The 21,912-nt window shown below is 39.1% G+C and overlaps 4 protein-coding genes across 16 annotated transcripts in view; 2 read left to right on the top strand and 2 right to left on the bottom strand.

Annotated features, from left to right (window-relative positions):
• Window positions 1-662: 662 nt before the first annotated feature.
• LOC128877914 (lethal(3)malignant brain tumor-like protein 3) lies at window positions 663-9,676 on the bottom strand. Of its 7 annotated transcripts, XM_054125564.1 has the most exons (18): window positions 7,215-7,836; window positions 6,962-7,122; window positions 6,395-6,602; window positions 5,405-5,699; window positions 5,073-5,312; window positions 4,367-4,992; window positions 4,135-4,294; window positions 3,887-4,058; window positions 3,629-3,809; window positions 3,360-3,558; window positions 3,066-3,283; window positions 2,765-2,993; window positions 2,486-2,675; window positions 2,289-2,410; window positions 1,849-2,212; window positions 1,690-1,764; window positions 1,311-1,620; window positions 664-1,234 (listed from the first exon to the last, which is right to left on the bottom strand). In XM_054125564.1, the coding sequence occupies exons 3-18, from the start codon at window positions 6,599-6,601 to the stop codon at window positions 1,109-1,111; spliced, it is 3,714 nt and encodes a 1,237-aa protein (XP_053981539.1). In that variant the 5' UTR covers window position 6,602; window positions 6,962-7,122; window positions 7,215-7,836; the 3' UTR covers window positions 664-1,108. The 7 variants fall into 7 exon arrangements, with proteins under 7 accessions (XP_053981537.1, XP_053981536.1, XP_053981539.1 ...); XM_054125562.1 differs by lacking the exons at window positions 6,962-7,122; window positions 7,215-7,836 and adding an exon at window positions 9,617-9,676 and having other exon boundaries at window positions 663-1,234; window positions 3,360-3,546; XM_054125561.1 differs by lacking the exons at window positions 6,962-7,122; window positions 7,215-7,836 and adding an exon at window positions 9,617-9,675 and having other exon boundaries at window positions 663-1,234.
• A 390-nt stretch (window positions 9,677-10,066) lies between these two features.
• LOC128877922 (protein-L-isoaspartate O-methyltransferase domain-containing protein 1-like) lies at window positions 10,067-12,820 on the top strand. Of its 3 annotated transcripts, none has more exons than XM_054125585.1 (5): window positions 10,067-10,221; window positions 11,265-11,589; window positions 11,654-11,788; window positions 11,870-12,121; window positions 12,229-12,820. In XM_054125585.1, the coding sequence occupies exons 1-5, from the start codon at window positions 10,135-10,137 to the stop codon at window positions 12,765-12,767; spliced, it is 1,338 nt and encodes a 445-aa protein (XP_053981560.1). In that variant the 5' UTR covers window positions 10,067-10,134; the 3' UTR covers window positions 12,768-12,820. The 3 variants fall into 3 exon arrangements, with proteins under 3 accessions (XP_053981560.1, XP_053981561.1, XP_053981562.1); XM_054125586.1 differs by lacking the exon at window positions 10,067-10,221 and adding an exon at window positions 10,317-10,865; XM_054125587.1 differs by lacking the exon at window positions 10,067-10,221 and adding an exon at window positions 10,879-10,999.
• Window positions 12,821-12,960: 140 nt separating this feature from the next.
• Window positions 12,961-21,912, top strand: part of LOC128877913 (uncharacterized) — a 26,781-nt gene continuing 17,829 nt past the window's right edge. For both annotated transcript variants that reach the window (XM_054125559.1, XM_054125560.1), the window contains exons 1-6: window positions 12,961-13,807; window positions 14,867-15,441; window positions 15,638-15,748; window positions 16,294-16,385; window positions 17,492-17,584; window positions 17,757-17,860. In XM_054125559.1, the coding sequence (XP_053981534.1) occupies window positions 14,882-15,441; window positions 15,638-15,748; window positions 16,294-16,385; window positions 17,492-17,584; window positions 17,757-17,860 (960 nt within the window). In that variant the 5' untranslated portion in view covers window positions 12,961-13,807; window positions 14,867-14,881. The remainder of the gene's footprint in view (window positions 13,808-14,866; window positions 15,442-15,637; window positions 15,749-16,293; window positions 16,386-17,491; window positions 17,585-17,756; window positions 17,861-21,912) is intronic.
• Window positions 15,654-21,912, bottom strand: part of LOC128877927 (electron transfer flavoprotein beta subunit lysine methyltransferase-like) — a 14,287-nt gene continuing 8,028 nt past the window's right edge. For 2 of the 4 annotated variants that reach the window (XM_054125595.1, XM_054125596.1), the window contains exon 3: window positions 18,061-19,532. In XM_054125595.1, the coding sequence (XP_053981570.1) occupies window positions 19,177-19,532 (356 nt within the window). In that variant the 3' untranslated portion in view covers window positions 18,061-19,176. Of the gene's footprint in view, window positions 15,807-18,060; window positions 19,533-21,912 lie in introns of those variants that run through there. The other 2 variants (XM_054125598.1, XM_054125597.1) reach the window with 2 other exon arrangements.

Raw genomic sequence — 21,912 nt, 5'->3', positions numbered from 1 at the left:
TTGTTCTGTGTGTACACGCAGTATATGTAACAAATGGTCGTCTCTGTTTTCCTTCATATAACAAGAATAGTTTATCAAACATCTGAATCTTTGATATTCATATTCAAATGGCCTCTTTTATAATTAATCGATGACAAAATATACATTTTATAATTTGACGTATACTAAATTAATACTAGGAAAATTCCGCAACGATATCGACAGTTTTTCAAATCGAATAAAGCTTCGGTACTAAGAGGGTTTTTTTTTTTTGTTATTTCTTTCGAACATAGTATCAGTTAATTTCTGATTATTATATTTTTTAACTATGCACAATGTTTATTTTTTTTGGAAAATATCGACATAGCATTCGAGCTCTAGAATTGTTGGTTACGCCATTGTGAGGTGAATGCGACGAGTGGCGCCTCACAATGCGAGAGGGACGCGAAAGAAACTTTTCAATCTTCAAAAATGTCGATAACTTAAATTTCTGCTATTTCGAATATCAAATTGTAATTCAATTTATATATAATTGTTAGTTTAGAAGAGTGCCATTTGAAAAGTTTGAGAACAGTAGGCTTAGACTGTATCTATTTGTATTATCTATATTATTATCAACGACTCTAGCGTTTCGTTGACTAAAAACTGTTTTTATGTTAGCATATGGCAGGTCAGGATAATTACATCAGGATTTATATTTTTGTATTACAATATTTAATTATTAAGATCGTTATATTTACATTTGTACATGATTGAATGCACTTCACTGTGTAGGAAAAAATTAAAACGATCGATCGTAAGTACTTATGCGCGTACATTCGAGCTATGTATCCGATGAGTCAATGGAATCGTCGATTTCAACTTCAAACACAATAGTCTTCGTTTCTCTTCGTTTGATAATCTTTTTTTCGCTTGATCCAATTTATTACAAACTCAACCCCAATCCCCCCCCATCACTCCTCGCCGTTGTATTGCATTAAACGAACATTTTTCATTGGCGATGGAAAATATGTGTCTACCTCGATGATTTGTTACAGTTTTAAAATAAATACATTCGACATTATCGTCACGATAGCTGCCACTTTGCACTTTTTAATACCCAATTGTATGTGCGTTCATCGCACGTCATTCACGTTGCCCTCCTGCGAAGGAGTACTATGCTATTGTACAATTTAATAGCAGGACCAAGACGTAATCCCAGTAGCGATACTAAATCCTCTTGAGTTAACATCAGAAATGCTTCGCCATCGATACTCTGCAACGTAAAATTTGCATATTGAACATAACTCGAACTAACGCGAATATCTGTAGAAAAACATTTCGATACGCACATGTTTTCTAAACATATTTCCGATTTCTTTACAATTGGGAACACTCTGTATAAACTTGATTACTTCTTCGTTCGACCACCGCCGAGGATTAGTGTTTTGCCTTGCTACTACCCTGTTCAGAGCGTTGCTATGTTTTGCCCATATATGCGGTGCGTCGGGTAACGGATTATATCCAGGACTGTACACAGATTGGTATAGCTCTGTACGTAATTGTTTATCTGGCATGTTTGCAGCGTATGGTACGGAATTTAGCGATGAATCACCGTACGAGTTTGAAAGGGGAAACAAGGCGTCCTCCGAAATTTGTCGCCTATACATATGCAAAAACATTATACAAATATAAAGAAACGTACAAATTCCAATAATACAAATTACGAACCGTTTCTTTCTTTTTCTCAACAGTTCGTCGTCATCCGTCTGTCCGTCGCTGTGATGATGCTTCGACTTACTCGATCTGTAAACAGTAAATCATTGTTGGTATACATTCGACCTTGAATAATTTAAAATAGAGGCAATGAGAAATACTTGTACAACTCACTTTTCCGAATTTTCGGACTTGTCATTTTTATCGGAGAGGTCACCATCTTCTTGTTTAAAATCTTTTTCAGTCTTTAATAATCGTTCTTCCATAAACAAGGGTTTCTCAGACTTTTCAGATTTCTCCATTTTTATTTTTTCAGTCTTTTCAGTTTTTGGCTTGTCCAGCATGTCATCGTCAAAATCGCATGCTTCGTGCTTTAGATTAAGCCTATCGGACAGTTGCCTAACTTTTTGAAGGTTTTGAGGCGAGTATGGACAACCAGACGCAGAGTTGTGCGTTGCGTATTTAGGACCCTTTACGTGTCCTATTCCCGTGCAACCATACGTTCCACACTCTGGTCTGTCGTTCAAATTATCAGGGGCTAAACATGCGCATATACCAAAATATAAATTAAGGATTCGAAAAAGTACAAATAAAGAAATATTTGTAAAACTTACTTAACGGTGATTCCAAGGGGTGACCTGTTTTCATACACCAGCCCATGGGATGTATGTCTGGGGAATCATCGTCAACCCAATATGCATGATTCTCTGGCCATCCATCGAATCGTATTTTCAACCTGCAACGCGAAACTTTGGGTAATTTCAGTCCAACCAAGCTCTTCGGTAGGAGTAAATCTTCATAATTTACGAACATGTGATCTTTTACATCTTCGACCGTTGCTACCCTTATGAGTTGAGGCACTCGTTTATCAACGGCCTCCAATTTCATTCCACGTTTGAATCCACATGGTGGCCGTTGTTTGAAAGCTCTAGCTGGTGCAACCATGGAACGAGTTTCTCTCAGATACGCGTCCCATGTGAAAGACTTGGGATCTTTGTAATCTGAAATAAAAATCGAAATAGCGACTTTATCTTTTTCTGGAAGAAAATTCTAAACTCGAATAGATATGTTTAGGAGTACGTTCGCTTACTATTCGGTGGCGTAAGGCTATGACCATTGTGATGACACCACCCTACCGGGTGAATGTACGGTGAACTTGCATCTGCCCAGTAATCGTAAACTTCGTCCCAAGAATCAAAATGAACTAATATACGGGAATCCATTAGGCCTGCTATGCTAGCTACGCAAACTAACGAAGAATGTTTCCTATCTACCGCTTCCAATTTCATTCCTACTCGGAAACCAGTTGGAAAGACCGACTGAAAGAAGGAAGACTATTGTTAAATTTATGAAACATAAAAATAATTACTCGATCGGAAGTTACGTCTTACATTTTTATTTAAAAATATATTTTTCGGCGCTGCAGTAGCTTTGCAAATTTTAAGATATGCATTCCAATTAAAATTATTGGCCACGTAACCCTTTGGCGGATCCAATCGATGTCCATTTTTTTCGGACCATCCAACGGGAAATATATCCATACTGTCTGCGTTTATCCAAAAATCGTAGTTTTCTGGATATCCGTCGAAATGCAAACGTATTCGATAACCTGTCACGGATAAATAGATTTACGTATGTCGTGCAAAATTGTAGGTATACAGAGCAAAGAACATCAGTCAACTTACCCACTACTTCGACAACTGTGAGAACACAGTAACGCGATGGATGTTCCGGATCTATTCCTTCCAATTTCATCCCAACCTTGAAGTGATTCTTACTATATGGAAAAGGGTCCTTAAACAATTTAACAGGCGCAGCCTTCGCTTTCCAATGTTCAAGATACTTGGACCACGAAAATCCGAGTTTTCCTGTCTGCCAAGGATACTACATACAGAGACACACTTATGAGCAGTACGGTTCAATAAATTTGAAAGCGAAGTTCGGTTACATGTACCTTCGATTCATTCGAATCTCCTTGACTTTCGTCGTCTATTCCCGCGATAGTATCTTTAGTATCCTCGTCCGTTTCAGATTTTACTTTGTCTTGTACTTTTTCCTCAGACTTATCCTCCAATTCTTTAGGCTGTTGTTGCTCTTGGAGTAATCTTTTACGTTTTCGTTTCACGCGTAAATCTCTGTAAAAAAAAAAAACGTTTTAAATGTTCGAATATATACCTTCCAATTTTTCGAAAATATTTGTATCGAATCTTACTTCAAATCTTTGTCCTTCCGCATCGAAGGTTGTTTCTTAGCTTCTATTACTTCTGTACACGAAGGGCTACACGATATTGGACTTTCAAATTCCGCAGCTAATCCGTAACATCCACAACCTTCGCAGTGATACATTGTATCCGCTGATACGGTCCTAGACTTCCTATCATCGGCTGCAAAAAGAAAATATTTAACGAAATTTTAATTAAATTTTCTAAAGCAGTTGCGACTTCATTTATTAATACTTACGTTTCTTTTCAGTATTCACATTATTAACAGTTAAGGGACTGGACTTGGAAGAGTTCTGAGTTAAACACACGTTTTCTTTATCACCGATACCATCTTTACCTTGTTTATTGTTTTCATCCTCTTCCACTACTTCCATAATACCAAACTCATTCATACAAAACTATAAAAAATACCCGTCATTTAAAAGTATTAAATTCCTTTTAACTTAACTCTCTGAAGCTACTCAACATACCTTCAATGTACTTCCAGGAAGAGTACCGACTCCATCTTTCCAATCTAGCACTTTTGTAGCATCAAAACTGGAATCATTCGGATGAGTAGCGTTTAAATGATCTTTCAAGTCTTCGTAATTACTCATTTTCGTGTCATTTTTGTTATCCGATACTGTCTCGATACCACAACTCGTGCGTGTTTTAATAATTTCTATTTTTATGTCATCGTCCATCGTGGTATTAAGTTTCATAGATTTGTCTTCGCTAGGAACAACTTTGATCAAAGTAATGTCGTCGTCATTTTGAACTTTTTTGTCTTTATCTTGTTCTAACTCGGGACTACTTAGCGCGTAGGTTACATCCATCATACTCTCCTGTGGAGATTTTGGCAAAGTTTGTTTTTTCAATCTCTTCTCATTAGATCCTCGCAATATATTGCTTATGGTCTTTTTTCTTTTCTCGGGCATCCCGGTGTCATCTTTTTTTGGAATAGGCGTAATAACAGCAGAATCGGGATTTTCCGTAATCTTTATACTGTCCGTAGAATTATTGTTTCCTTTATTTGCACTCAGTAAACTCATTTTTGCAATGGGATGTAGCGGTGGTGGATGAGTGGCAGAATTTGTTGTTTTTGACTCCCGTAAAACTGATACAGAAGCAAGACAAAATGAACATTTGGTCTTTTAAATTTAAATGGGTAACAGATCAAGTTCTGCAACTACATACCTGTAATGGTTCCTTTACTTTCTGTACTAATTTGACCATTATTGATTTTTAAATTAAACATGCTGGGTTTAGTCGGTCCGCTTTGTTGAGGAATACTGACTGGAAGTAATAAATTCGCCATGTGCTTGGAAGGTTGACTTTGAGACCCTATAGTAGTGCTCGTCGATGTTTGAGCTAATTGAGATATAACTGGTGCAATTACTAATTTTGGTTTAGTTATCTGAGATGATGTCAAAGCTCCTATTAAGAAATATCAACAATTGAACTAAAGCTACTCTTGCAAAAAAATGTCTTTACCATTTAATACTTTATTATCAAAGAAAATTAATTACCTGCTGGAATAACAACCGATTCACGCGATTTATTTGGTTTAATAAGCGTTCCAAGATATGCAAACGTATGCTTGCCTGCTTGGGCATTAGTTTGGTTTCCCTGAGAAGTACTTAAGGGCACGATCTGAGCAGTGGATGCGTTAGACTTTCTAAGCAATATGTGTTTCTGACCTTGCGAAGTTGTTGTTGTACTGACAGTATTAATTGGCCGGTGAATTACAATATGTTGTTTACTTTGAGCAGTGGTAACCTGACTTGGCCCTTGTATAAATACTTTATTCTGTCCAGTAACAATCTAGAATAAGAATAAAAGAAATATTTACACAACATTAAAGAAGCAACTTACACATTCCCCAAGAATTGATTTATTAGTTTTGACACTTTGATAGAAATCAGTCATATATTTTAATGACAACGAGTTGTCTAATTTGATGTAACTTTTTACTTTTTGACAGGTATGTTCTATTTAAAAAATACAATTCTAATATCACTACTGTCATATAATGAAAGAAAAACTTAACAGTTATGGATGAAATATTTACCCTAATCTATACTTTCCTAGTTGTAATTCACTACTACAACAAATATGTTGAACAAATCTATATTTACTATACAGAGATGCACCACTCACTGTTACCACCTACATACAGAATCTAATAAGGCTTCATACTATATACATACACATTATGTATCAATTCACATATGACACAGCGAAACATGTCTACTCTTAATCATTGTATGTTTGAAGTACTTGATATTATTCTATATCACTTTACATAATTATAGGTTACTCTGACCTAAATATGTAACCATTCAGTTTATTGTACCATACAGTACAAAGTACTAATCCACTTATGTAAGCATCAAATTATAGATATTGGTAATTATAGAAACCATTATAGAAATTTTCATTCTGTATATGGAATATATGACATGAAAAAGAAAAATTACCAGCTTGAAAATATGAAAATCAACATCTTAATAGATTACCTGATTGTTAACTGGATTGATAATGGCAGCAAGTTGAGTAGCATTCTGCGAAACCAAGGCTTGATTTGTCGTTGTTTGGGGTGCAGAACGCAATTTACTCTGTTGAATATATAATAAAGGCATGACGGGTGTCGTTGAGTCATCCAACTGTTGGGTCTCTGTGCAACTATTCTCATCTATGTCGTCTACTACTATTTCCTCTTCCATTCTGTAGAAGAAACATAACGCGATGTAGTCCTTCCAAGCATGTACAATATTTTTGGTTCACAGATTTGTTAATTTCTTTATTAACTACAAGAAAATATCTCAAGGCACGAATCATATTTTTACAGATCCTTCATTTTTTCTAAACATTCCAAATATTGTAAGATAAATAAAACTATATAATTGTAATAATAGATATTTAAATAGAAATCACGTTTAATTAATAGTAAGCGAACAAATAACTTCAACTTTATACATATTAGGAAAATTGGTCTTAAAGGATTATTACGGTAAAGAGAATGATCAAAATTAAAGTTAAAAGTACCACTGATTTAATATACTCGCACTTGAAGTAAAATATACCTTCTGAAAAGTCTTAACAAGCATCCTATTATTTAACATTTTCCTTGTTTCTCGTTTTACGTTTACAACTTATGTCTTTTGCTTCACTTTATACACAAATAAACTTTGGTAATTTTCCATAATCCAGACAAAAACCGAAAACGTTAAGCTTGTTAAAACCTCTGAAAGTGTGCAAATAAGAGAATGTTCAAAAACGAAATCGTACACAAGATTTGTACACAATTGTTTATAGAATAATTCGCAGAGTACATACACGTGAAAGAATGTATCCTACGAACCTAACAATGTCTAATATCTTCTGCCGCCAAATAGAATTGTTACAAGTTACATAATTCACGAGTAATTGCAAACGTGAGCAATGCAATAACGAATAATTTTACGCAGGACGACCGCGATAGGAGTTCACAGGCTTCGATATCTAACGCCGTGGTGTACGCGGATAGCCATAACTGGGCGTTCAGAGAATCACAAACGCGATTTGAAACACGCGCCGAACTATTATTGCTGAGTAGAGTTACGTTATTATTTTTGACGGTTTCAAACGTGTCGACAGACCGCGGAGAATTTATTTCTCGCATTCTACGCGAAACCAGAGGCCCATGGGAACGAGTCCTTTCAACAATAACAGGATATCTTTGTTCAAATACTTTTATAAAATTAGTCCTCGTCGCGCATCACGAATCACTCGATGAACACAACGCGCACGCACTCTTTTCACTGGAATAAGAGACCACCGTTAAACCGATGAAAAATCGATCTCCCGGACGAGATTCGTGGACGAGGGCTTGAATATTTATTGCACGGTGAACGAGGAATAAACAGAATCGAAATTCCACTGGTTTTTAAACGATTATTCTCGCATATCTTTTAAGCGTTCGAACCTTCATTCTCCGTACGCTACATCTACGTCCTCATAGGCTCCAACTGTAGTAGCGACGGCGCAACAGGCCGCTTGCCATTGGTTAATCGCTGCTACACCGTAGAACAAGCTTGCGATTTCGACCAATCACGACGTTCTCGATGCCACTGTTAACCGCATTCGACGTACAGATTTTTCCTGAACACGAGTAATTTTGAAATCGTTCGAAGATCGGGGCTAACCGATCGATAAACGTGCACGACGTGTCCGAGCTCCTTCGATCCAAATCGGATCATTCGCACGGAATATTCGCATCGTTGCTTCCCTCGATCATTCTCCCGCGCAAATATCCTCGGAGGGGGGAAAAAAAGGACAAGCAATTTTCTGCTGATCGATGCAAACCAAGCCAGTAATATTGTTTAAACAAGCAAATCACGATTGCTCGTCGACGTTTACCGCGACGTTTCGAAAGTTTACGTTCTCGTCGTTAACCGTGTCCCGAATTCGACTCAACTATGCACCACGGTTTCACGATCGAAGTTTATTTCAAGTGCGACTGTACATTAAATTTTATTACTTCATTTTTGCAGATACCCCTGGCTTCGACCAATGGCAGTAGGTATATGCGTGACGTCGCATTGTTATCGTGATTGGATTGGTCGAACGAGCAATACGTCCGATCGGGAAAAGGATTCTGTCTTTGAAACAGTAATTTTGACGAGTCTTGGTGAATTTAGTAAATTTTCCGATCAATATTTACCACTGTACCATGCGTGAACATATTTTTCATATCGATTCATAAAAAATGCTAATCGGGTTAGTCGTTTCGGGAGCTAAGCGAAAAACTAGAGTTTCGATTTCGATATACATCTGCGTTAACCTCCAAACTATAAAACTAATACTTGCGATGCTCGATGCATTATCGATTCGTATTAAGAAATTTACGACTAGCACAAATTATTCTTATATCGCGTGAATTCGATACATTTTGTTATTTGACAAAGATAGAAACCAACGATGAGCACGAGTAACGACAGAATTTATTGTAATTCGTGATTGTTAATAAATTCTGCATAAATCGAGAGTAACGTTGAGAATACGACATAATGACCAATTACGATTTACTTTTAAATTAGCAATACGATGTGAAACGAACGTTACTCGAACAAAGTAATGTTTAATCGTTATCTTTTTTTTCGCAATGTAAACATAACTACGACTCCTATTGTTTCACGATGAAAAATAAATTAAAATTTATATTTTCGTTAAGTACACGATTGTTAATGTATATATCGAGCTTACTTAAAAGTTTTCGGAAACTATCATAAATCGAAAAGCAACTATTTATTTTAACTTCCACGTTATAAATTGATCGTTACGAATACATAGACGTAATCGTTATCAAGCCACTAAAGTCACCGACGTTTTAAGTATTTTTCGTACGAATCAAAGGTAAATTAAAAAAGAATTCGTGCAGAGATTAACGTATAAATTGGAACCATTTTCGTTAAAAAGTTCGTCCACGTTATATTCATTCAAAAATATTTTCTAACATTTTTTTCAAGTACACCAGTACGAGAAGTTATGAGAAGCTTTATAGGTATACTTACTAGGATAAGTGAATGTTGGTCTAACGAATTATGAGCGGTAATTTTAAGGATATACTCTAACGAGGAACGACCGTGAAAAAAAATTACTCGTCCGATAAGGATCTGAACGTTTAGTGATATCACTGTTACATTTTACACGCGAACAGCACGTCGCATACATAAGAAATTATATGATAATAAACTCACGTTTTAAAGTTGTCAGTCGCCATCATATGCGAAGAGACGGTATCATTGTAAATACGCATGCGCTTCGACCCATGTTGCTTCTGCTGTAAAGACTCGTTCACATTCGTACATATAGAATGAAACAAGATAAAAATGCTCAACCAATTCAGAAATATATATTTAGTGATATATAATACTTTTGCAATTCTTGGCATTGTCGTCGCCAACTTGTCGATGGAAAATCAAACCTGTTCCAGAAACGCACACTTTCTAGGCACAAAATACGATCCATACATAATTCATATTTACAGATATAAAATGGTGGTTACTCCTTCCCTTGTATTCGTGTATACACGAGCCTGTTAGCGACGAAAAAAATTATTTTTAGGGAAATTTTATGAAGTGACATCAAAAGCTTTCTCATTTCTAATGGGACACGTTAAGTGAAACGATATTTTCAATTGTACAAAATAAATAATTAAACAATACAATGGTATCGATCGAAATAAAAAAAATAGAGTCGATATATATGAAATGAAATGGAGTTGACGAATACATTAGAAAATGCATTTCGTAGCTGGCATCATCGTATTTTTAACAGTGCGGTATATAATAACATTCGTGTGGTATGTATTTAATTCATTGTTATATGTTCTCTATCGGAAAGGTACGACGGACGCGGTGATTACAAAGGCAACATTAAATCGGACTTTTAAAACTGTCGAAAACATATGAGCATAATTTGTGTACATATATATTTACATTTGCATTCGAAGGATATGTCACGAATATGTAACGCTTGCGCTCGATGTCGTACGCTCCGAAGAGGCCGATTAACACGCGTGCACAATTGATAGAAAAAGGTAAAAAGGATGTAAGGAAAGGTGGACCTCGAGGTCAAGGAAAATGAAACGAAAATAGTAAAAAGAGAAGTAATCGTGATTGTGAACGATCTCGTTTCGCCTACGTGAAATCTTGCCTTTGCGTCATTTAACAGCACATACGTGTAAACCCATCGAAGCCGTGCAATGGCGTAGAAACAGTCGTGCGTTGTGCTATCAGCTGATGGACTTGATGGACCTTACGCTTATCAAAACAGAAAACACTGTTACAGTAATTGCGGCCTGCCTTACCAAAACGTCACGTTGCAATGCGTGATACTTTGCTCATCGTAACGCATTCATTTACTCAACAGTTTTTTTTTTTGTTTTTAACTTGAATCAACATTGACTCCATTAGTCGGTGTCAGTGAATATAGTGTTTTCATCTGGTAAGGGAAAGTTTTAACGAGAATTCTGCTATAATATGTGTGTTTATACCTTCAATTTTGAGCGTTTTTTTATCTAGTATTGTGATTTTTATGATTATGATTTGTTCATTCGTCGCGCAATGTAATACCATTCGGTACGTTTGCAAAGTTAACAATTTGTTATGGATTGAGTGCAATTATGTAAAAGTACCTGATATTTGTTGAAATATTATTTTGGTAATTTATTTTTAGAATAAAGATTCGCGATTGTTGTATCTGTACCGTTTATATTTTGGAAAGAACCATTCACAAATTTGTGCTCATCACGATAAATAACAAGTTTATTACATAAGTAGCAGTAGATACAGTTTGTATAACAATATAAATATTTTACTAACAAATAAGGAAATCTTGTTACAGGTGGATATTTTTTCAACAATGGGGGCATCTGAAAGCAGTGGAAAGAGTAATAGCGAATTAGTAGATAATTTAATGAAATCTGGATACATAAGGACAAAAAAAGTTGAGCAAGTATTTAGAGCAGTGGACAGAGCTGATTATGTTTTATCAAAGCGCAGAAAAAAAGCTTACGAAAACTTTGCTTGGAAGGATGGCAAGATACACCTATCAGCTCCATATGTGTACAGCGAGGTGATGGAAAACCTTTCGTTGAGCCCTGGACTGAGCTTTTTAAATATTGGATCGGGAACCGGTTATCTCAGTACAATGGCAGGACTCATATTGAGTAAGGCAACTGCTGTTTTAATAAATTGCTGTAGAATATTTGAGATATCTTTTACCTTTTTTAGATCAACATGGAACAAATCACGGAATTGAGTTGTACGAAGATTGTCTAAAGTATGCGTACGAACGGCTAGAAGAATTTAAGCAAAAGTCGCTAGCTTTGGATGAGTTTGACTTTTGCGAACCACTTTTTGTACAAGGTGACGCATAGAGAATTTAGTAATGAGTATATATGGCTCCTGTCATGACAGAAGAGAGTCATGCAACTATGTATTTAACAGGGAATTGTCTGAACGTTGCACCAGATAGACAATACGATAGAGTATATTGTGGTGCCGCATGTTCTGAAACTCACGTAGCGTACATTAAGCAATTTGTGCGTATCGGGGGCATCCTCGTGATGCCTTACGAGGATCACTTGCTTCGCGTACGTAGAATAGACGAGGATACTTGGTTGGATTGCAAGTTGCTCCCCGTATCGTTTGCAACGTTGGTTGTTCCTACCGTAACGGAGCAGACGACGCTTTACTTACGTACGTATACCTGTAACCAGACAATTTTGAACGTAATTGGACTCAAATAAAGGTATAATATTTGACAATTGAATTTGCTTTATCGATGTTTTTTCAACGTTTTACAGCCGAATGTAATCCCCTATCTTTGCGGGAATTATGTAGATGTAGCATAAGGTATCATTTGAGAGAAAATGTCTGGAACGAGCACGAAGACTTGGAAACGAAGAAACTTATAAGACTGAAACAACCTATACTACCGGAACCCATCGATGACAAATCGGGCGCATCTTCGTCCAACGATACCGACGACGACGAATTTACTCACACGGTTAGTTTAATAGCCAACGTGATCGACCAGTCAGATCGGAATCGGATAACCAATCTGAATAGTAAAGATGAAAGTAGCTCCAATAGTTCCAATAGCTCCAGTAGCTCCAATAGCTCCAGTAGCTCCAATAGCTCCAGTAGCTCCAATAGCTCCAGTAGTTTCAATAGCTCCAGTAGCTCCATACACAGTTGGAACGTGACACACTCGGACTCGGACGTCGTCATCGCTCATTATGTAAACAACAATGCCCTTTCTACTTATATGATAGAAAAGATACATCAGTTACCATTACCTTTCTTATTGAAGTTGTACATAAACTACAATCGACAACTGTAAAATAAGTAAATTACGTTATTCTTATTTAAATAAATACATATATATATACATTTTTATCATGGGATAATTTACACGGTGTAACTGTTAACGATGCTTCATTTTTCTCACCACGAACCGAAAGTCCTAGTTTCCCGTCATATTCGAATCTGCATGTTTATTTACGTTATATTAGATATTCATCGTCAACAATTCGATTCCATTTCAAGTACCTCCAACTCGGATTCGATTTAAAAGCGAGGTTGCAAGGCGGGTTGCATTCGTTCAGGGGCAATCTCGCATGTGCAGTCGAATAAACTTTATAATTTTATAAAAAGATACACGGTATACTTTTTCCGTTGAACAAACGTCTAAAGTTGGAACAAAAACATTTCTGTAAAACGTCCCGTGTTTTGTTTTACCGGAATTCCGCGATTTTTCGCGAAGTTGTGTATATCAAAGAGGAGGATGGTGGCGCGCCGATTGAGGTGGCGATGGGGTGGCAAGGACCCTAGAACCGCCCCTGACGGAGGGTGCGCGCGTAGAGATCAGTCGCGCGGAAGAGGCTAACGCCCAGCTGCCCAGCAGATAGCGGGTACGCGCGTTCGTGATAACGCCAGACACTCGAGATCCGATTTTTAATCATCCAGAGACCACAGACATAATCGATCGCCGTCCTCGGAGCGTCTTCTCGCGCGCTGGCCGCCACGACCGGGCCAGCTCGAACGAGCCGTGCTTCTCACCCTGCACGTCCCGCGTATACTTCCAGCATTGATGTATTACGCGATACCGTCGCTCTACACCCCTTCCAGATCCACTGGTCCTCGATATATGTTTCATTCACCAACGGGATCATCCCCCCCGGGGTGTTGTTTCTGTGCGGGAACCGAGTGCCACCGTCCAACTATGCGATAACTGTGCCCAGGACAGTGCTGAACAGGAACACGCTCGTTCTGGATACCAAGGATTCTGGATAAACGAGGATTACTCGTTAATAGGACCATGGCTCGTTCGCTCGACGCTTTAACCCTTTTCGGCAGAAGCGTTTGAACAGAGAAGGGAAGGTAAACGAAAGCTTTGTCTGGTTCTGCTTAGACAATTATGAATTTACAAGGGTTTGCACTTTAATTTCGATTGTCAAGGATAACGCTTCCTCGGCGTAAAGATTGTTTACTGCGTCAACGATGAATTCAATTTACGTGATATCGTTCTTTGCGAGTTTCAGTTGGACCCAGATATTTAATCGAGTAGTCGGTGTTAACGTAGAAACGTTCGATTGGAGACGTAAACATCTAGAATTGTTGGTGGAATTTTTATTTTTATTTTTTTTTTCAAGAAGTAAAGAAACGGATCGATTCGATAAAGAACCATGTTTCTGCAAATTGAGTAGCCCACGCTTACCGTACGGACATGGAGAGCAATTAAACACAATTATAAAGTAGATTTTGGGATTAATATTAACAACGATTAGTGTACAATCGGTTCACTTTAATTCGGCTTATCAGGAACAGAATAGATCGTTATGGATCATAGCTAGAAATTATCTGGGATAACATTTTAAAATTTATAGATTGTAACGGGGCAAAATTTATATGATTTATTCGGATAAGTAATTAAGGGTATCTAAACGAAATCGAAACGTAAACGATATCTATGCAATACCACGTATACGTCTTCCCGATTTTGGAAGTGAAAGGACTTAGCAGTCTATACGTCGTCGAGAATTAACGGGGTTGAGGCTTTCCAGTTTGTTTGTTCTGACGTGTATGTCGAGGTGCACTTTGAACGACGATGGTTATTGCCCCTGTTGCATGTGTTCGAGGACAATTAACGTCGATCCTAATAAAATAGCAAAACGAGCGTCGTGTGCGTTGATTCGTTTAAAAGTTTCGTTCCACTCGCAAGAACATCGTAGATTTTTACTGTTAATTTTTCTACCGTTCTGGAAAACACTTTTTACGATTCTAAATTATTTGAGAGTTTTAGAATTATCGACCCATTTGTCTTTGTACATGTCATTTCAGGGCTCATGTTTTAGACATATTTTCTACAAAGCAGCCAGTTAAATCTACCGATGTAAAGCTTCTACTAAGCGATACCAATCCAATGAACTATTTATCCAGAGCCAGCCCCCGAAGATGAGGCCCACGATGTCCACTGCCATCAACATTCTCTCCTGCCTTTGGTGTGTCACCATGATCGGTGGCACCGAGACGGTCGAGGTGTCCTGCAACGACCGTTTGACCGCGCCAAGAGGCGTCATCCAGACCCCGAATTTCCCAGGGCCGTTTCCAGTTCCCATCAAGTGTCGTTGGGTGATCGACGTGTCGGACATCCCGGCGACGAACAGCTCCATCGTCGTCTACCTGACGCAGGTCTACGTCTTCAAGGGTCTAAGATTCACCGAGTACGCTTACTACGAGTCCGAGAGCATGAACTTTGGCGCCTTGCTGCTCAAGGAGATCACCGAGGGCAACGTGTTCGAGTACCGTTGGTTCCGAACGTTTAGACCGTTTCTCGTAGTGGAATTCGAGTTGGAGAGACTCGAGGGCAACCACGTACGCGTGCTGAACGACCTGCTGGACGTGTACGGGTTCAACGTCACGTATCAAATGACGGAGGACGAACCGAACTCGGCCGCCTGTTCCGTTCGCGGCTGCTCTTACACAGGAAACTGTCTCGTCTCGGCCGACTACGCGTGAGTCTTCCTTTTCGTTGCTCAAGCCTGGTCTTCGCTCGTTGCATGCCAATGTAGAGGATCTATCGCGAGAGTAACGAAGCTGAACCTTGCACCGACGTGCCAACGAGTCGAACTCGAGGAAGAAGATATTTCTTATTTATCAATTCGTTTAATTTCTACAAATAACGAGATCTTCCGTTGATTTTCTTCGCAGAGGCTTCCAGTGCGACTGCTTCGAGGGCTTCAGCGGGAAGAACTGCAACGTGGGACCCCTGTGCTTCGACGACAGACACGATCCTGTGTGCCAAAATGGCGGCACTTGCATGTACGTATGATCCAGAAAAGAAAAGTTTCTTTTGCTCTCTACGCCAAACGAACTTTTGCTAGAAAAAGAAAAAAAGTACAAGTAAAGTTTTTACACGCACGTTTATTTACTCAAAATAATCTCACTCTGCATCAATACAGCGCGTAGACCGCGTAATTAACATTTCGAAGGACCTCTGCAGCTCCTGTTTTGGTACCCCGTTGAGTACGACAGTTACAGCGACCTGAATCTCCGAAATATCGCTATAATGTGTCCCTTTGTAGCAAAAGTTCGGTTTCTTTTTAGACAGATCGTGTATGTCGATCGAATAAGAGCTCATCTCAATATCTGTTCGATGGAAGAGACGTTACGAATAAATAGCTATACGCTGTTTCCATTTGAACGATCTCCGATCGAATTATTCCCGCGTCCCTCGAGTTCTCGAGAACCGGAAGCGCTCGGGTCTATATGAAAAGCGGACGCGATCCTTTTTCTGCTCGCGAAAGGAACTTTTCCCTGCAATTTCGCCGACTAACGAAAATAACAAACTCCTACAACTATCGCAGGCAAATTGGAGCAGAAGCGATGAACTGCCATTGCGCCGTGGGCTACGTTGGACGTCGCTGCGAGATTCATCTTTTGGACAACGGGGACGACGGTAACGTTTACTTTATACACAGAGTAGATCACTTGTTCGTTCCTTTTCTTTACAATCTCGCGAAGGTATACCGTTTTGATGACGGGTACAATTTTCTATTTAAAAATATTTCAAAATTCAGACATTCTTTTCAAATAATACACGTTTTGATGACGGGTACAATTTTCTATTTAAAAATATTTCAAAATTCAGACATTCTTTTCAAATAATACACGTTACATTTGACATTTGAATTGTTATTTTTATTTTTATTTTACTTTTTTATTTTTTTTAATAAAATTCCATTTATTCACAGTCACGAAAGTGTAAACGGTAGGTGCAAAAGGTATCTACAAAAGGTATCTACAAAAGGTATAATATAACATAACAGAAGTCTGGACATGCTCCATCTAGCGTCGCGTTCAAGGTCTACTCCGGGAAATCCCCTGATTACGTACCGGGCGATTCGTAAATTATAAACGTTCGGTTTGCGAATATTCGCTAACAGGAATGTCGCTGTTGGTTAAATATTTGTTCGCGTCTCCGGTGGGTACCGCTATCTTTGAAACGGAATGACTAGACCGCGGAAGTTTATGCATTTATGGCAAACTGTAAATACGAGATAGATTTCGTTATCGGGAACGGTGTTTTTTTAAAACTTTTGTGGTTTCATTTGTTTTCTATATCAGATCGGATAGTGCTGCTGTGTAACTGAAAGGCTATAGCGAATAAATTCAAAGACCTCATATATTTTTTTTTTTTTTATAACATTACTTTCTCTCAAGTACCCCGACGAGTGTATGTAATTACTAGCAATTAATGTTCCCAGGTACAGCGAACATTATTATTACTATAACATTCTAACGAATGCTTTCACTGAACTCTATGCAATTGCTGCTGTAAATCTATCGTTCGATTGAGTTTTCAGTAGACATTACGGCCCTCTTTCATCTCGTCTTGGGCCTCACGGAGGTATAACGCGCCACTAACGTTGTCCTACGTTGGAATGTATGGTCTCCTCATTGGGCGGATAATTTCCGAATGAGTCACGTTCGCGGGCGAATCGCGCGTGAGTCATTCGACGGAATAACCGAGCGCACGAGGTCAATGATTTTGCTTCTTCGCAGAATGCGGAACGGACAATTGCATAATGCAGTGCCCTTACAGCGAAGGGGAGCGGCAGCCTTGCGCCTGTAAAAACGGCACGAAAATTTACAACCGTGAGTGAGCCATTCTACTATACGAACTTTATTTTATATTTAATTAGAATGTTTTCGAACAAACAGCGCTTATTTTGAGACCAGCATGTATCGGTCCCAGTTATTTTTACCGTATTTACCAGCAATTCTTCGTTTTGCCCGTACAAGTAACCATCTGGAAACGCTGTTGCAGATCGAGCGAGATACCAATGCAGAATAAAATTGGCAAACGTGACGTCGTTGAGGGCCTCTTTGGCAGCGCAGGACGACTACCTGGAGGGGTACGTTGTAAAGCAGGTGAGCAAAGCATTGTTCAGTAATATCAACAAAAACAACGATCGATCGGTTGTCGATGGTAAGAGATGCTTCGCACCGGATGTGTCGAACTCGCTTATTGTTAGTTGTCCTTATTTTACGGTACGGTGGACTTTGAACCAAAGCGAGTTTCGCGTGCTTACTCGACACTCAAGGATTATCTAGAATCAAAATATTCTATGCAAATCGAGGCAATTCGTTGCCGCTAATTGTATTTTAGTTCGAACGGCAAACATTTGAACGAAGTTGCCTAGTCGAGATGACTAAGTGGTTTTAATGGAATCTGAGAAGGAGGACGCCTCACTAGTGTTGAAATCAAAGGTGGAACAAATCAACGTACAGCGTCAAATATTTGTTATTATTAGACTGCGGATGTTTGTTTAAATTTATATTTTCACAGATATAAGAAAAGAAAAGGATTGAAAGTTGAGCGAGACTGTGTCTTATCTTCCGAAGGCTACAACATATATCAGGTTATCCCAAAAGTTTCTTTCGTGAGTTGCACTCAATTATTTTCTGTGGCAGTGTTTATAGAAATAGACAATCTAATTTTTTAGACATTGATGCTGTAACAGTAACGAAGCGAAATGAATCGTACACAATTCAGTAACGTAACATAAAACATCAAATATTGCGTATATATTAATTATTAATAAAACGAAAGAAACTTTCGGGACAACCTAATACATTATCATATTTTATATATTTCTCCATTTGTGCACATTCTCATAGATTCAATGGACGCGAATATACCCGTAATATACACAGTGTTCCGAAAGTACGATTCGCCCAGCGAAAAATATCGCTAGACGTCGGAATGACTTAATATGTAATATAGCGTTGCACGAAACTGACGCGTTATCGCGTCGGCGCGTTTCGCAATCTTCGTCGTCTGGCTGCCGTAAATCCGACCAGCAGGTTGTTTATGACCGAGCACGCGCTACCGTATGACAAACGTACACGCGTTCCAACCAGTAGCTATTATTTAATCGCGCGAGTTGATTATGAACCTACCGACTCGAACACATACCGATTTCTAAGAAACTTTGCGTACAAATAGAGCATGGAAAAATGTTAGACAAGGGGTGGCAAAACACCCTCAAAGTTACGCATCTTGTATTTATTAAATTTCTTCCGAAACAAGGCGTACAACATTTTTATTCTTTCAGAGTTTAAGAATCAAATGCGAGCATCGCATTTGTCGTAATTACAATTTTCTTCCAACTCTTTTTTTTTTTTTTGTTATTATCTAAAATTTCTTTTTACAGCCAAATGGAACACGACACGAAACTGTTTATTCAGGAATGGTTTACACGCGTCCCACAGAACTCCCAGATGTCACATGTATCGTGACCGAAATTTTCTTTTCGGACATTCTCTGGCAAGGAGTATCGCCTAAGTGGCTTCAGTCGTTTCTTCAAGTCGGTGGTCAGACCGTGTCGTCCTGGATCGGACAGATAGATTCGCGTTCCATTCGTCCGCGCTAGCTCGAGCCACGGGATCAGAACAGCGGCGATCTCTTCGTCGTACAGCATGTCCCCGACGAAGATGACGTCGTTTGGCTTCTCCGGTGGGCGATGCAACAGATTCTCTTGCGACACCTGCACGTCCACGTGGTTCAACGCCGCGTTCATAGCGATAGCCGCGCACGCGACTGAAAGCATATATGCGAAAACGATTACAGTTACGCGAAACGTTTCGTCAGAAATAGGTACATCGATATGTTCGCTATCTTGATGTGCCTCGACTGTTCATTTAACGTTAAAAATAAATGGATTTCTCGAGGAAAACTCGAACGGCCTTGGAATTTTAAAGGACAGATGGTACTAAACGTATCTTCGTTGCCAATCGTTGTAGGACAGCGACAGTCAGATTCGTCGTGACTATTTTAAAGAAATTTGTTTGCTATTTTAATGCACTTCCATCAATTGTGTTCTCTGTTTTAGAGAAAACTTCTTTGAATTTCCCACGTCTAGGGTTTCCACGCTGGATTTTCCGATAGACACGAGGAAGTAGGAAATCGATTTCAATATCGACCGAGCAGTTATGTAATTCGTTTTCTTGCGACTAATCAATAATGTACATACTTTGAATTGCGTTTGCACACGTGTGGATGTTTCGAGCATGACCTGTCGCGATCTCTCTTTGAAACATATTTTAGATTTGTTTATATCGAATAGAGAATTACTTTGTCTTCAAACACGAATTAATGGCTAGAGTTCCCCCTCTCAAAGTAAACAAAACAAACGCAAGTTTAATCGTATCATCTATCGTGCGATTATCGTCGATCGAGTTAGAATTGGAAATAACAACGTCGTTTTATCATCTCCACGAGCTTGTTAATCGTCTTAACGATCCACCGTATTATCGGTCAGCGTAACCAAATCGAATCGGTTCTTAACCAGTACTCGTTTCTTCGTTTACTCGATAAAACCAGTTGGCTCTACACCGTCGTTAATAACAATGAATGCTGATTTTCCAACCAAGTCTTTTGTCTTTAGGATTAAAGAACAGACGTCAATGGACGTCATTGCGTTGGCGCGTTAACGCACGACGAATCGTTACATAACGTCGCCTTTGTTCTCTTCTTTTCCAGTTTTGACTTCTTCGCTCGGTTTCCACGCTTAGCGGCACTTCACCGGCCAGTTTTCCGCGATCCATTAATCCAAAGAATGGGGGAAAGGACTACTATGTGATAAATTATGATAATACATCACTGATAATACGGTCAAAGATACCATCGACGCGGTGTTCCAACGATATATACCCAAGCGAAGGAATTTCGCGCGGTTAATCGTAATTATCGATTTCTCTGAATAGCTTCGAGTGGTAGATGGTATCTGGCTGAATCCAGCGACATGAAAGTTCGCGTTGGAGGATAAGATAAAGTTAGGGAAAAATTGCGCGACGCGATCCACGTGGGTCAAACATGACCGCGCGGAAAGCGTTTAGAATGTCCATTGTGACGAATGATTTCATATCGAAGCTTTTATTCTCCAAAATGTGCAGGAGTACGTGTTAGGTGTAGAGATTACTTCTATACCTTTACATACATACATTTATAGCTAGTTTAAGTAGAAACGTTTTAACCAGTCAGCTATGTCACGATGACTATATGCGTCTATACATCTATACGTACAATATTTACAAACTCCGTCACTTACTCTGCGTTCGACTACTATACGAAATTATCCTTGTCATTGCTTGATTCTCGCGACGCACACAGGTGCGCGCTCCGAAAAGAGAACCCCACAGGTGACCAGTTAAATCCCTTGGAATATACGACCGAGGGAAAATTAAAAGTTACACGGTTTTAATTTCTACGCCTAACAGAAAACCGTTTCAGCCGTAGGAAGTTGGTAGAATGGCAAAACCGTTGCGATTGCATAACATCGATCTCTCGCGGATCGTGGTCAGGATCGCTTCGGAGCGATGTAACTCGGTGAAAGTGAACTTGAAGGAGGCCGTGTGAAATATGGTGTTACTAGGTCGCTCTCTGGCAGCCGGTGTCGTCGAGGAATTTCATCGTTTGTCCTTGGCTCGCTTTGGCCCGAGCGTGTACGTCTCGATTAACTCGCGCGCAACTCGCGCGCAACTCGCTACAACTCGTGCGCGAGTGAACCGCGATTGCTACGCACAAGTTGTACGATCCGCGACGTATCCGAAGGAAGCGGCGGAAGCTTCGAGGAGGAAACCTTCGAAAGACGTTCTCGACCTTTTAGGGAGAGGATCGCAGAGGGATTTCCTGCGCTGCTCATATATGAACACATGTACAAAAGTCAACGATGCAATTTGTAGTACGCTCCTCCATAGTAGAGCTTCCTGTATCCTTACTGATCAGAATAGGAACATCCAAAATTTATCGTGCTTCAATACCTAGGGATTCCATACCTTTGACAGTGAAGTCATGGTGTAGATTTGCATTCTTTTCGTGTTTGAAACCATTGAATCCTTTCCTCGCGTACGCTCCTCCATAGTAGAGCCTCCTGTATCCTTACTGATCAGAATAGGAACATCCAAAATTTATCGTGCTT

This window comes from Hylaeus volcanicus, chromosome 6, assembly GCF_026283585.1.
Source record: "Hylaeus volcanicus isolate JK05 chromosome 6, UHH_iyHylVolc1.0_haploid, whole genome shotgun sequence".
NCBI lineage: Eukaryota > Metazoa > Arthropoda > Insecta > Hymenoptera > Colletidae > Hylaeus > Hylaeus volcanicus.
This window is presented reverse-complemented; position numbering and strand designations above follow the sequence as displayed.